This window comes from Vulpes lagopus, chromosome 4 (genome assembly GCF_018345385.1).
Source record: "Vulpes lagopus strain Blue_001 chromosome 4, ASM1834538v1, whole genome shotgun sequence".
Classification (NCBI taxonomy): Eukaryota; Metazoa; Chordata; class Mammalia; order Carnivora; family Canidae; genus Vulpes; species Vulpes lagopus.
Genome location: NC_054827.1, coordinates 119954719 through 119970019, shown reverse-complemented (window position 1 = coordinate 119970019; position 15301 = coordinate 119954719). Strand labels below are relative to the sequence as shown.

The following is a 15301-nucleotide window of genomic DNA, read 5'->3' as shown; positions in this document are numbered from 1 at the left end:
AATATCCTGAGATTAAATTAATTTTTGCCTTTATGCAAATTGGCAGCCGGTTAATGAATCCTTTCAAGGTCGTCAGGGGGAGTGTCTGTGCACTGGATACGTCTGAGGGGGAGAGGACAATGGTATATTTTGGGAAGGAGGCAGTTAAAGAAAAAATAGTAATTTAAATTCTCCCAGGAAAAGTCACGATTTAGGAATATTAATAACTGGTAAACAATTGGAAGCTATTTTTCCCAAGGCCTAGCCTATTTTTAAATGAGATGCATAGATTATGTGACACAAGAGAAACATTCTGACTTTTTTCCCTGGAACTGTTTTCAAGCCATGCTCCATTGGAGACCGTGAGCAAGCTGTAGTTGTAGTGGCTTAAAGGCTGTAGATCAGTGTGGGCAGAGAGAGGGCAGTGACAGACTGGAAGGGACCCGTTAACCTGAGTCGCCTTCTCATGGAAACCCCTTAAACAGGGATGAACCTCGAGGGTGTTTTGCTGGGTGAAACAGGCAGAGGGAAAAGGACACGTTCTAAATGATGTAGTCCTGTGGCAGATCCATGGAGGCAGGAGACCAGTGTGGGGTCAGGGCCTGGAGCAAGGTGAGGGAAGGGGTATCATAAGGATGGGGTTTCAGGTGGGTAAGCTCTCTGGGTGGAGGGCAGTGCTGGCTGCTAGCAGCGTGATTGCACATACTGCCCCAGGACCGTACACTTGGCCATGGTGAGATGGCGACCTTACATCATCTGTATTTTTGCACAGTACGTGTACTTCCTCTGAGGGGTTCATATTTTGAACAAGTAGCATGGGCTCTCTTGTCTCACTTCCACTTTTATATTTGATTAAAACCCCTCCTACAGAAAGAGCTCTGAGGCAGAGGACGGGGGCCTGGTCCATAGACGGGGTTCCACATGCTGCTTAGGGCCCGGATACTTGTGTTGGGGTGCAGGTCCCTCCATGTAAATCCCAGGCCTCTTCCACCTGGGCCACCCCGGGTGTCTGTGACTCACTTGTTCTCACGCTACATGACTCACAGCACCCTGCTGGTGACCGCTCTGAGCTCTGTCCTGACGCTGGGGGACCCTGCTCCATCCTGGAATCTGTGCCCTGTGTGCCTGGCACCACACAGCAAGCATGTGAGGGGCACCACCACCGCGGCTCTAGACACCCAGTCACTGAGCACCATATGGGGCGTGTGTTAGCCTTATGCAGGGTGCCTCACCCCAAAATCCCCTCAAGTGAGACACTTACATTAGAAAACCTTAAATACATATTTTAAAACAAAACAAAAGAAAGTCCTCTGTCATGGTGGAAGACTTAAGTTCTTGAATTTTTCTGTCTTTCCTTCGTGCATTTTCCTTTTCAACACATTTCCTTTTCCTGTACCGAATTTTCTGTGTTTTAAGTACAGAATAATCCTATACATTTTTGTTGGTTGTACACATTAAAGAGCCTGTGTGAGGTGGGACTGGCGTGCCCGCCTTTGCCCAGCAGAGGGCGTGCCTGTGCTTTGAGCACTGGGAGGACCCCCACCCCCACCCCTACCCCGGCCACTGCAGGCCCCTCTGCTTCTCCAGGGAACCAGGGCCTGGCCTAGCCTGAGACCTCCTTCCCTGTCCTGCCCCCACCAGTTTCTTTCCTCCCATTTTTATGCATCTAGTTACTACAGAGATGTAAGATCCTGCAAAGAAACACAATTTTTAAAAAATACACTTTTAGGGGGCACCTGGGCAGGCTCAGCATCCAACTCTGATTTAAGCTCAGGTCCTAATCTCAGGGTTGTGAGTTTGGGCCCCATGTTGGGTTCCACACTGATTGTGGGGCCTACATTTAAAAATGTTTCATATATATATATATATATGTATATTTTTAAATCTATTTTGTCATATATATTTTTTCTATTCCACACTTTTTTAGTTTAGCTATTTACTCATTAATTTTAGTTTAGAGAAAGTGCTATCTGGGTTCTCTCTTCCCTGGACACTCACATCTGCCACTTCTAACAAACAACTTCATGCGTGAACCACTGGCATGCCGTGCATCCAGCACGTGTTTGTCGAGAGCCCCGTGGGCCTGACACTTGAGGTCCAGAACAAGTGAGAGTGACCATGGCTGTGCTCTCCTGAGGCTGACATTCTGGGGGATGAGCTAATCACACGACAGGTCAGATGGTGATGAGCAACATATGCAAGGAGCAGGACAGCGACTCTGAGGCGTGGAGGGTGGGGGTGCTGCCTACTGTGGGGCTCAGGCTTTCACGGGGCTTTCACAGGGAAGTGAACCCCCTCAGGGGCTTGGGAGAAGTACTTCTAGGCAGAGGGGACCACAGGGCAGTGGGTGGCAGGAAGAAGCAGAGAGGTGGCTACAGGCTGTACAGTGCTCTGCTCTGGGAGCACCACGGGTGCCAGCGCAGTGTGCATGGAGAGGGACCCCACTGGTTGGCCGCTGTCAGCCTCCCCTAAATTCAGGGTTGGCAGGGACGGTGGGAGGTGAGTGGCATTGAGGTGCGGTGGCAGTAATGCTACGTGACCGTGGGGAGCTTGAAACATGAGTGCAGAGTAGGTGCCGTAAAGAATGTGGGGTCCATGAACTTCCACCAGAAAGGCCAGATGGTAAACCCTTCACTTTTGCCAGCTGTGTCTCTGCCTTGAGCATTGACGTTGACAGGCTCGGGGAAGAAGCATGAAAATGCTGGCAGGCAGCTACAGCGCATACCAGCGGAGGGTGGAGGCTGTGCCCCAGCCAGCAGGCGGTGGGCCGGGTGCCCCCGCTGTGCACTACAGAAATGAAACATGCTGCAAGTCTCAAACACGGTTACGTGTGCTATGTGCCAGGCAGTGCTTTGTGTCCAGCATGCGTCCCCACCACCCTTGCCACAGCCCAGCAGGGTGGCTGCTTCCCTGATTTTACAGGTGAGCAGTCCATCCTCGTCACTCTCATGAACACCACACCTCTGCCGGGCCAGGCCCTGAGTGTCCAGCTGGACTCAGGTAAGACTCTAGATTACTGAGAGGGGTCTAACCCACTTCCTGTCCTGCAGTTTCATGAACAGGCGCGGTATCTCTGCCAACCCGTACCTGGGGAGCACCACCAACGGCTACGCCCACCCCAGTGGCATGGCGCTGCATTACGATGACGTCCCATGCATTAACGGCTCGGTGAGTGTGCCCTTCCTAGGATGGCCCAGGCTCGGTTGTGTCACAATTGAGGCTGGGGAGGATTCCTGTAACCCGGGACTCCTGACTTCAGGCCCGGAGCCAGAGGGCTTTCTGCCGTGCCCTCAGCCAGGATGAAAACCGCATCCCCTCCCTTAAGTATCATGCTGCACATCCCAGAATACGGAGTGAAGGAAAGCACATTAAAGTCTGTAACTTAGATACGTCAAAATAGAGCACAGTAGAAGTTATCACTGAGCAGTTAACGCTTGGAGAAGAGCTCAGAGAAATCACATCGCAAAGGAAATGTTGCCACCGCCTTGGCCATACTGCACGCTCCCCAGGCCGAGCCCCGTGCCATCCTCTGGGCCACCAGGGGTGAGGCTCACAGACTCGGCAGGCTCATGGAGAGGCACTGGAGAAACCATCCTACCATTGGCCCCCCAGTATTGGGTGAGCTTAAAATGGGCATCTGTGGCAAGATATACTTCAAAGGTGGCACAGAATGTGTTAATTATTGTTGTTTTTGAAGTTGGAAAGTGTATTACATTTTTTTCTTGTTTTGCTCACCCATTCTTTTCTCAGTACTTTGATGGAGTCCCCAGTCAGTGACCTGTTTTCCATGGTCATAAACCCACCCCTGTCTGAGGCAGGAACCAGGAGACTACGGCCTTCCTGCGGGAAGTGGAGGTCAAACAGGGACTCCCAGAGCTCAGATACAGAAGCACACTGAAAAGATTACTGTGTGTGGGCCAGAGGTGGCCAGCCAGTGACCAAGTGCTGTGACATCATGTGTCCCCAGGGTCTTGGATATCTGGTCGTGAATGTTCTTCCTTCCATCCACTTGGGCCTGCCCTGGGGTTCCTGCAGGGATTCCTCTGCAGGCTCCTTACTAGATTCCAGAAAGGGGCTTCTCCTCATAGTCTCTCCTCCCTGCCTGCCTCATCCTACCTGCCCATCTTCTCCTGCCTTCCTGATTCTCTGCACATCCCCTAGCACCCGGGCTCTGCACTAGGAGTGGAGGACACAATAGAGAAGACGTTGCCTCTGTCCTCTAGCAGCCTTCTGGTCCAGCGGGGCTGCAGGTGTGGGTAGGGGGAAGCAGAGCAGAGCAGGGACCAGGCCTGGCAGGTTCACATGAATGTTAAGGGTCTATGCTGGGACGTGGGGGCAGGGGCAGGGGTAGTAGGAGCAGAGCCACACTTCAACCCAACCCTGACTACAGGTCCATCAGATAGTTGCCTGTCTCAGGCTGGGGTGGTCAGGGCTGGGGTTGAAGGGGGAGTCCTGCCCCAGTAAGAAAACATGAGCTCCTTGGCCCCCATTCCTACCTCCACCCCTGCCACCAAGGTCTTCAGGGTTAGAGGGGCTCCTGGTGCCCGTGATACCCCCAGCCTCCTCCCCTGAGCCCACACATTTAGGGAAGGCTGCATGGTGACATCGTGAGCACGGGTTCTCAGGCCGTCTCAGCGTCTTCCCAGGCACTGTGCCACCTTCAGGGTGGTCCCTGGCTGTCCTAGGCAGCCACCAGCTCCTGAGCAGCCGTACCCCTGGTTGTAGGCCCAGCCATCACACTCATTCTCACAGAGTGGCCTGCTTCTCTGGGCCCTTGGCCTCAGCCACCACTTGTGCTGGAAAGACAACACCCAGACCTGTCTCTGGACCTTCCTGCCCGAAGGCCCCTTTGTGCTCCTTTTCCTGAAAGGTTTTCTCCTCTCTTCCTTACATTCCACGTGGAAGCTACAGGACCATATGAGCACAACCCCCCCACCACCACCCATGCCCTTATATTTGTGTCATGGGATTCAGGCCACCTCCAGGAATGAGCTTTCTTTAGACCATCCACAGTGTCCTCAGTCTCAGAGATAAAACCCCACCATTCTGGAAGAACTTTGCATTTAGCAATTGTTCCTGCACATGCACGGCAGTGTTGAAAACGTGAGGTCCTATGCACCGTCTCTGTGGCTTTCTGGCTTAGTGAGGGCTTCCTTGAAGCTCAGGCCCCTCTTTTAACTGTGCTTCTCCACACCGGCTCCATTACCAGGCAACCTCTCGTTTGGAAGGCTTCCTTTCGCAGTTTTATGAAGTTCATCCTTTCTGAGCCCAAAACTGACATCGACTTCAATAATCCTTACCCCTCATGGCCACCCGCCCTCCCCCTATGCCCAGCACAAGATTGAAGTGAGTCTCTCAAAGGATCTTGACATGCTCTTAATCTAGAAACCTCTGTGGAGTATCTGTTTCCTAACTGTTCCATGTGCCATGATCCTTTGGTATTTGGGGAGGTGATTGTCCAGTCTAGAGCATTGAAATCACCCGGGACAACTGTGTGCGGTCGTCCTCAGGGAGCCATCCCGTCCAGGCTTGTGTGCGTGGGCCGCTGTGTTTAGATTGTAGGAGGGTCCCCGCATGACAAAAATAGACACGTCGGAGCGGCTGCAAAGGGACAGAAGTGCTCCTCCCGTGAGATTTCAGACTGTTCCTATTTTGGTAACAAAAGGCTGTAATTACAGTCTGGCAGAAGGAGACGCTGCCAGAAGGATATAAAAATAGGGTAAAATGAGCATAACATAGGAATTAATATTTCTCTCCTTTTTTGTAAATGCAAAGCAATTTATAAAGACCTTTAAAACGTAAAGGGCTCTGGCTGTGGTTGTGAGTTTAGGTTTCCATTTATGCTTTAATGTCCGTGTTCTGAAGTGGCTCGAGCTATTTTAGTCCTTTGTGAAATGGCTTTCTGCTAAGACGATGCCATTGTATCAGTTATTTGCTGAAACATCCTCTTTTCTACAATGATTGCATTTCTTCCTTACGACAGACTATGTTTTGGTCACTGCACTTTCTTCAGCCATAGGAGTCTGGTCCCTGGGTGCATGCTGACAGTCACCCCTGATACCCGAGTCCCTGATGTCTGCACGCCAGATGGGGAGGGTCAGGAGGTACTTTCTACCCTGGGGGAGCCTGCCACTGTATGCGGTTAGGAGCACGGCTCTGCCTCAGTTTCCCCCTGCATCTTGAGACTCCTGTGGAAATTATATGGCTCAACACCCATGAAGCGCTTCAAATGATGTCTGGGACGTAGGCATTGCTGTAAATGAAAGTGCTTTGCTGTGATCATAAGTTGCTTTCTGGGGACAGCTGGAGCTCCGAGTTTCAGGGCCCCCAGGTTGGCCTGCCTCTCCTTACCTCATGTGGCTTCTGCTCTCTGGATTAGGGCTTCCAAAATCTGGTTCTTTAAAGAAAGAAATGTCACATAAGTTTTTTATTTTTCCTCTCTCTCTGCCTTAAAAAACAGAACAAACAAAAATGTCCTAAGCCAGTTACCCTGGGAATGATTTCGGGAGAAAAGAAACCTTTCCTGAAGTCTCTCAAAGTGGAAATGTTGTCCGTCTATGTGTGTGTATGTGTGTGTGTGTGTGTGTTTTATTGGTAACAGTGTGGGGTACATATACATGTTTGGGGGGGTACTAATTATGTCTCAATATGCTAAAATCTCTGCTATGCTTTCTGTGGCCGAGGGTACTAACGACGAAGCTGTGTGTTGCAGTGGGACCCCGAAGACGGCCCTCCTGCTTCCTGTGCCAGAGGCCTGGGAGAAGAGGTGCTTTATGATAACGCGGTCCTGTACGATAACTTGCCGTCTCCGAAAATCTTTGCTCGCTACCCACCTGCTGACAGAAAGGCTTCTAGGCCGTCTCCTGACAAACTGTCCTGTAACCATTACAAATGCCCTCCCTCCTGCGGTCTGCCTCTCATTCAGTCTGCCACTAACCCCTCTTCTCTGGGGAGGGCGTCTCTCGGGCTCAGCTCTCAGGTACAGCATCTCCTTGCATCCTGTTCTAGAATTATCTGAATCGTGGTCCTCCTGCCAGGCATAGTCACCAACCCTGTAGCAGATGAGACTCATCAAGGGTGAGGTGGAATCTTTGCCTCAACCAGAATAGAATTTGCAAATGCAATCAACGTTTGGCTGCCTAAGAACTTGATTAAGCACTCCTAACTAGTTCGTGGCTGAAGCACTGTATTTCTTGGCCTAAATCTGGCTCTCTTTCTATTCTTGGAAATTTCCCCAGTGAATTTTGTGCATTACAAAATTTGACTAAAGGCAAAGATTTTTAAAAGGACAGGGGCAATAAAACTTTCCAGAAGATTCTTGCACATCCAGCTTTTCTAATGCTTCTACCATAGGTACACAAGAAACGCTGGACTCCAGTTAGTAATTGCTTTCGATCTTTAAACGTTAACTAGAATTTTCAGGGTCCCACAGTGTTTCTCCGTAACGAGTTTGAAAGTGTACTGCCTAGACGAGTAGATGGTAATGAGGATTTGGGATTATGAGCGAATGATAATAACCTTGATGTTGAACTGCCAGCTGCTCCACACCCACAGTTACAGCAAACAATGAGGTTTCCGTGTAAATGCTAACCTTGTGTGTTCATGCATTTTCCACCAAAGAATGCTGTGTCCTTCTCACACAAATCCAAGCACCACAACATGGCAATACTCAGCAAACAAATAGCAGATGCGTACACTTTAAATTATACTCTTTTCCCTCCGTTTCTTTTCTTTCATTTTCTTTTTTTTTTTTTAAAGATTGTATTTATTTATTCATGAGAGACAAACAGAGAGAGAGAGAGGCAGAGACACAGGCAGATGGAGAAGCAGGCTCCATGCAGGGAGCCCGATGTGGGACTCGATCCCGGGTCTCCAGGATCACGCCCTGAGCCGAAGGCAGGCGCTAAACCACTGAGCCACCCAGGGATCCCCAATTTCCCTCCGTTTCTTGGGTAATTTTAGGAAACACAAAGTGCCTGGTAGGGTCCTGGCATTTCACATAGCGGTGGCTTACAACAGCTCCCCACAACCCATCGCCTCTCAAATCACAGGGCAGGATTTGTTTCTGATTTTTAGCCAAGCTGCTCAGATCTCTAGAGATTTCCACTAGGTGAACACATATGTGTCAACGGACTTACTTTTTAGTTGGCATTAAAGTTTCGTTAGGTAGAATCTGTGGGACAAAGTACACCACCTTGTGCATTTGGATTGTCCCCAGATTACTTTGGAATGACTGGATACATCGTTTCTATGTGCTTGTTTTTATTCATTTCTCCCACTTGAAGTAGGAACACATTTGTAAGTTGAATTATCACACCTTTTGTTTTCCTGTGCTCTATTGGTCATTTTTGTAGGGCACCTAAGTGTTTAAGGGAGACGTCTCCTGGTTATTGAGCACCTACAGTATGCCGTGTGTTGTGCCCCTGTCTGGCATGTCACCTGGCCTTTTTAGGAATGCTGCAGGGAGAAGTCAGTATCTTTATTTATTTTCTCTAATGAGCAAATGGAAGCTCAGAAAGTTGTAATGACTTCCTTGGCCTATCCCAAGTCATGGAGTCAGAATCTGCAGCAAGGTCTGTCTGCCTCTCCCAAGTGAGGCTAGATCTATGGCCTAGTGAGGGTACACACAACTCCCTTAAGCAAAACACGGCACTTGTTGACTTGCAGCAAAGGAGCAGAGGTACTGCTGAATGTTCTTTAAGAACCTGTGGCTACTTAAAACTCAGTTTGTGCTGTTCTGTGCTCTCCCTTGGCTTCCATCCTCTGCCCATCAGCGAATCAAAAGGTAGTTATGTGTCCTGTGAGGGCATCAGTCAGCGGCAGAGCCCTCCAAGCAGAAATCTGATGCTCGGCCATGCCTCTCCCCTAAAGAGCATCCCCTGGAGAGAAAAGCCATTCATTTTTAGAAACACAAACGTTTAGTGATCTCAACCCACTACTCTCAGATACCCAACTGCCTGTGCCAATGTCTTGATGAGCATTTATAATCTCCCCTTAGAAATACATATAACTTTGACTCTATCCCAACTGGACAGGTCCAAGTTCCTCACCTGCCTTGGAGCTCAGTTCTACACCTGCTTGCCCTGCACAGGAAAACCATAGCAGCTCAGTGTTTGGAGACCAGACTGGTCTTCTGCTCCCTTCATTCTTCCTATCTGTGCTAGCTTATATGAATGATTCAGAGACTGAGACAATTTACTGAAAAAACAGATTTTTCTTTATTGCTTGTTTTTAATTCTCTTACATGTTTATGTCAACAGGTGAAGGGTAAAAAGCCCCCAGTAGCCTCTAGTGGGGTTACGGGGAAAGGGAAGACTCTGAGCAGCCAGCAAAAAAAGGTAGATTCCACAGCCGGCGTGAAGCGAACATCTTCAAGTAAGTTTATCATTCAGTTTCTTGGTGCAGTTTGCAGAGTAGGGGCCATAAGAGCCATCTTTCCTCCCCACCTGCTCAGGTGGAGATGCCAGGCATGGGGGTCAGCTGGAGAGAGGGGACTCTACTCATTGTCACCCTCCCTCCTTGCTGGATTGAAGAATGGTGACAGTTTTTAACTCAGCTTTGATGACTATTGTGTATAAAGGAGAAGCCGGGCTGGTCTGTGACGTGTTGACGTGTTCAAACGTATTTAAGGAGGAGATGGAGTAGGTCCAAGGGACCTGGGGCTTTGGGTCAGGAGACCTTGACGTGTGTCCCCGATCTGTTGGTGACTTAGTCAAGCTGTATAAATGCTCTAAGCTCAGCCCCCTGTGTTGGAGATGGAGACAAATGGCCACTGTGGTTTCTGGGACGAAGTAATTGAGGCACTGCATGGGCCTCCAAGCATGAGAGCCATGTAAGGATTGGTAAGGGGTGTGTCTTCCCTAGCGCCTTATGGTTTGTGAGCTGATACAGACCTTCTCCTGCTACTTCTCCCAGCCTCATCTCAGGTAGGTACAATCACCTGCCCCTTATGCAAGGGCAGAAATATTGTCTGAGAGACCAAGTGGCTCACCCAGTGTTTCACAGCTGGCCAGTGCGACTACCAGGTTTCACACTCCAAATCTGAGCAGAGAAGCAGGAAGGCACAAGTGAGAGAGTCAACCTACCTGAGCACCCAGTGCCCTTCCTTACTGGCAGATGGATTAATTTAGGTGACAACATTGTGCACATGGGTGTGTGTTTGCTTCAGCCCTGGTGATGGTGGGCACCCATTCATTGTGCCAGCCCGGCAGCATTTATTCTCTTTGAGGCACTCTGCTTGCTGCCGGGGCTGCACAGATAAGACCGGGCAGTTGGCATCGAGCTGCTTTGGGCTCAAGAAGATGCTCACAGGCAGATCTGCAGGTATATGGCACAGGTTTTACAAGGTTCAGGAGCTCCTAAGTGGATTTGGCTTGCTGGGGGCTCCCAGGGGAGGAGGATGTGAGTTAGGCTTCAGTGATGGGTTTGATAAGACGGCTTGGGAAGTTGTGTGTATACTTTCAGAATCTGGCTCACCAGTGTCACCAGTAGACCAGTCTGTGTTGGTGAAGATGAGGTTGGCCAGCTGGCTCCAGTTAGTAACCTCTCCCTGACTTACTGACCTGCCGGCACTGAAGGATGTTCAGAGTTTGAGAGGACATGGGGATGGAGAGGACGGCCTTTTCCATCGTATACCCAGACGAGCCTTGGAATTGTCCAGGAGGGCTTGGCTGCTTCCATCCCAAGGGAACTTGTACTCTGCCCATCACCTTGTCTACACTTTCCTTGTCCTAGCAGACGGGTTGGGAGCCAGCTGGATCACAGTTTTATTGTGCTGACTTATTTTGACCTTATCTTTCTGGCAAATCTTATTTCCCTAATGCAATTGGGTGTATTTACAGTCACTTAAAATTTTAGTGCTGTTCATCTGGGGAGGGGTGGAGAGGGGAGGAAAAAGCCTGTGCCTGAAAGCTCTGCTGTGCAGGGCCCGAACCTCCTGGGATCTCTTCTCAATAGCTTTTCTCCCAGTGCCTTTGCTCATTTCATTTCCTAGGTGATTTGTTCCTTTATTCTATGAGACCTTCTGTAGGGAATCTTTATTAACTTTGGTGACATCTAATGGTGACAAAAGAGAAAAATAATTGCATTCTATGTTTTTGCTGAATTCAGCCAGTTGCATTATAGACTGGATGAGGTTTACTGCATGGGAACCAAAAGATGTGAATATTTATAGGTTATTACATACCAGTTTCTTGGGGAAACATATCTGATCAGAAATAAGTGAACAGGGTGTGGACTTTGTCTGTGGAACGCGTCCTAACCCTGGCTACTCATTGCAGTGCTTTTGTTTCAAATTGTTGCTTTTGTTATCCTCACACTGAGATCCTCCTAATATCATGCTCTGTGTGTGCATTTTCTGTTTGCTTCTTTTTAGTGAGGGGAAGTGCCCTGGGGACAAATGAAAGATTTTGCACCTGCCTTCATAAACGCAGTGTTGCATCATAATCCTGACAGTTTGCATTGCAGGATTCAGTGAATTCAGCATCAAGGATAGGTGGTGGAAGTGGCTGGCCATTGTCTCTGAGGCCTCAGCTATCACTGGCAGTGATTACAGCGGCCAGGGGGTGTCCACCCCACCCCAGGCATCGCATAGTTTTGTGAGATAGGTTTTGAATATAAATATCATGTTTTGTTTTGTTTTGTTTGTTTTGTTTTTAACTCAAGGTATGCCTTCCTGCTTCTGCTTTATAGAGGGTGAAGCTGAGGTTCATGGAGATTAGCTGCCAGCCCAGAGTCGTAGGTTCCTTTCTGGCCCATGTCTCCACTATGAGCCATCACGCCATGTTCCTGCCCAGAAGTCGCTGCACGCCCAGTGGGGCAGCAGACATGCAGGCAAACAAGTGCAGTGTTGCAGGGGGTGCTGTGGGGCGTGAAGACATGACGGGGCACATGATGTGCAGCAGACCTCCGAGTGGTGATCATGTGTGGAAGGCAGTGGAAGCTTCGGAATCGGTGACCCTCCATCACGCCTGTGACATCTTCATCTCTTCAAGCTATTTTTCTAGAGAGGGTCTCTAACTTAGTATTATCAAAATTTCAACTTAATTAGAGGAAAGAAGCTTGGGTGGGATGTTAATGTGACATCAATTAGTGGTGTGACTCTGGTCAAGACTCCAATGGATTTCCTAAAGACTGGTTTCCTCTTTATTCTTCACGCATTCCTTTTATTTAATGAGCACTGGCATTGTGCTTATTTGGAATGCTTCGTAAATATTAAATTGACCCTCATAAGAGCCCTGAAAATGACCACTTCACAGATGAGGGACCTCAGGCCCAGAGAGGACAAGTGGTCTTGCTGTGGGTCACATAGCCGATGCAACAAGCTAGAGCTCTAACTCAGCTGATTGGGTCTGGGCGCCGCCGCATGAGACTCCCCATGTTCTCCGTCCTTCACTCACTCCGTGGATGCCTGCATGCTCGCTGCACCTACCCCAGTGCAGGGGACAGAGCTGCTGTCCAGTCAGCCTGACAGCCAGATAGCACAGGCATTGGGCTTAGGTTTGGCCGTGTTACAGAAGTGCCTGAAAAAGAGAGAAGTACACAAATCCCAGAGAGGAGCCTTGATTTTGATTATAGAGTGCTCATCCTGTAATCAAGCCTTCCTGCCTCAAAGGATAGGGAGTTAATGGGATGTTCTCATATTCTCTTCTCATTTTCTCACCTTGATTCAGACCATTGGGAAATTTGCCCTACTCACCTTTCTATTCCATTCAAACTGGTCCCATTCCTTTTCTTACCAAACTAGCAAAATAGCCAGATTAGTTTCTTTTCCTGATTTTAAACAAGTTTTATGAATTACCTTGTTATCTGCTTGGTTAAACTGAATTTTCTTTGGCTACTTTTTTTCCCCCCAAGATGCTGACCAGTACAAATATGGCAAGAATCGGGTTGAAGCCGATGCCAAGCGGTTGCAGAGCAAAGAAGACGAGCTGCTAAAGCGTAAAGAAACCCTGCGGAACAGGCTGGCCCAGCTCCGGAAAGAGAGGAGAGACCTGAGGGCTGCCATCGAAGTAAACGCTGGTATGAGGGCCACGGTTCTGGCCAGCCTGGGCACCTCCTTGGGTTAGCGCCTCAATTTCCACCCATTCTGCCCATGGGGTCTCACCTTAGTAAGGCCACATCTCCCCGAATGGTGCTGCTTGTAGTTTGGAAGCATTGTATGAGTAAGCCTGGGGCAGGTGCCATGGCCTGGGACAGTGGACTAGGCAAGAGGAGGCCAGGACCACTTCTTGGCCTGCTCACCTGGTCTGCTCACCTGCTCCCAGAGACCCATGGTGCCAGGAGCTGTCCCTGCCTCGTGTGTTGACTGCAAAGATTGTCTGCAGGATGAGGGACAGTGTCTAAATTCTTGGAAGGGAGCAGGGAAATAGGCCAGGTTAGCAGAGACGCTCTCAGAGGGGAAGTCCTACCTAAGGCAGTGTTGGGGAGCTGAGTCTGGGCCTGGGGGGTGTCTCTGGCTCAGGCTTGTTCATTTGTGTAGTTCCTGGTTCTGGGGATGGAGCTGTTTAATGTAATCAGCTCAAGACTGGCCCTGATCCTGGGGCAAGACCGACTCCTCAGGTTTGGATTTGGCTGGCCTTGCTGGGACACAGAGGACCAGGAAGGCCCAGAAGGGAAGACAGCTGCTTTCACGTAGCTTTCCTGTTCACAGAGCAGTCAGCCAGCAGCTACAGCCCTTCTTGACTCTGCGCCTCAGTGACTTTTATGACAGGGAGAGCTTTTGGAGTTTAAAGTCTGGGAGGTTAGGTGTAGGCTACACAGGTGGGAGATAACCCATAGGAGGGGGAGGACGTGGTGTCCGGCCACCTGGAGGGAACCAAACGCTGAGTCAGAGGCCTGGGTGGGAGCCTCCAGGGCAATAAGATAGCAAGAGGATTGTGTCCTCTCCTCCTGTTGTTCCAAGTTTGCAGGATAGCGAAGATGCAGAGAAGTGAGACTAGCTCCCATGCCGCAAGCACAAGGCTGGGGCCACACACACAAGTCAGGCGACCCCTTGGAATCCATTGTTCTGCATGTCCAATGGGCATGTTACCTGCCTCCTTGTGTCACTGAAACACATTTCAAATAAAATGAATAAGTGAATGTGCCAGCTCTGTGAGGCACAAGCTTTACTGTAGTCGACCTGACGGGCAAGAGAGAGGACTCCGGAAGAGAAGGTGGAACCATCAGAGCAGGGAAGTAGTCAGACTACAAGTCAGCCACACTTCCACCGGCCATCTGCTTAGAGTCCCATATGCTTAGGTGAGCATGTTGAGGGGTCTAGAATTCTGGGATTTGTGAGAATTGAGGGCTCCGGCTTCCAGTCCACAGTCTTCCAGCTGCAAGAAATAGGGTGGTCAGGAAGGGCCTCTGCTCTTTTAAAGAACAGCTGGACTTGAGTTTTGTACTAGGGATCCAGGTGGGGGCCGCTCAAGGCAAAGAGGTCTCTAGGGCTCCTGGGATGGGCACCAGCACGGATCCTCTATCATCTGAGACCTTCACCTGTGGCTACAGTGACAGTGTGTCTATGGGATTTCAGGCAGGAAGACACAGGTGGTTCTGGAAGACAAGCTGAAGAGGCTGGAGGAGGAGTGTAAGCAGAAGGAGGCGGAGCGTGTCAACCTGGAGCTGGAGCTGACGGAAGTCACGGAGAGCCTGAAGAAGGCCCTGGCTGGCGGGGTCACCTTGGGGCTGGCCATCGAGCCCAGGTCAGGGACATCGAGCCCACAGGTAAGGTCAGCGCCACATGTTCTGAGCCAACGTGCATTCTGAGCTGGTGACGTGTTTTCTTCTCTCTGTGGAAAGGTGGTGGAAACAGCAGCCTATTTCCCTTCCTTTCTCCCATTTGATGATCAGAGGCACCGCTCTTCTTATCTCTTTTGAACCATGTCCTAATTCGATTCCAATTCATTAGCTAGAGACCTTAATCTAATGTAGCAGATTGTTATGAGACGTGCAGCACGTCTTGGGAATCCTGCCAGGTGCCAGGAAACACGGCCTTCCCCTCGGATCTCACAGAACGAGTGGGAGTCACTTTGCAACATGAATTATCACCTTCAGTGACTCACCATTTGCTCTGATTGGACTAACAGTCACTGAGAAGTTACTGCTGTCCTTTCCTCGTGACTATGCCCTCGGGTCCCTAGAGCCTGGGGAGTCTCATGTCACCCCTTCCGTTTCACAAACCAGGAACCAGAAGCCCAGAGAAGTGCAGCAACCCGGCCTAAGCACACACAGTGTAGCAGGGGCAGCAGCCCTGGATGCAGGCTCCTTCTCAGAGGGGCCTGCAGCTCTCCACCCCACCTCCCGCCTTAAACCTGTCCCTCTCTGAAACTCCCATCCC

General features: G+C 49.9%; 1 protein-coding gene across 7 annotated transcripts in view; it reads left to right on the top strand.

Moving 5' to 3' along the window:
* The window catches only part of AFAP1 (actin filament associated protein 1), a 141477-nt gene that overhangs the window by 116829 nt on the left and 9347 nt on the right, over positions 1-15301 (top strand). For all 7 annotated transcript variants that reach the window (XM_041752320.1, XM_041752318.1, XM_041752319.1 and 4 more), the window contains 4 exons: positions 3030-3147; positions 9240-9354; positions 12835-12999; positions 14498-14688. In XM_041752320.1, the coding sequence (XP_041608254.1) occupies positions 3030-3147; positions 9240-9354; positions 12835-12999; positions 14498-14688 (589 nt within the window). The remainder of the gene's footprint in view (positions 1-3029; positions 3148-9239; positions 9355-12834; positions 13000-14497; positions 14689-15301) is intronic.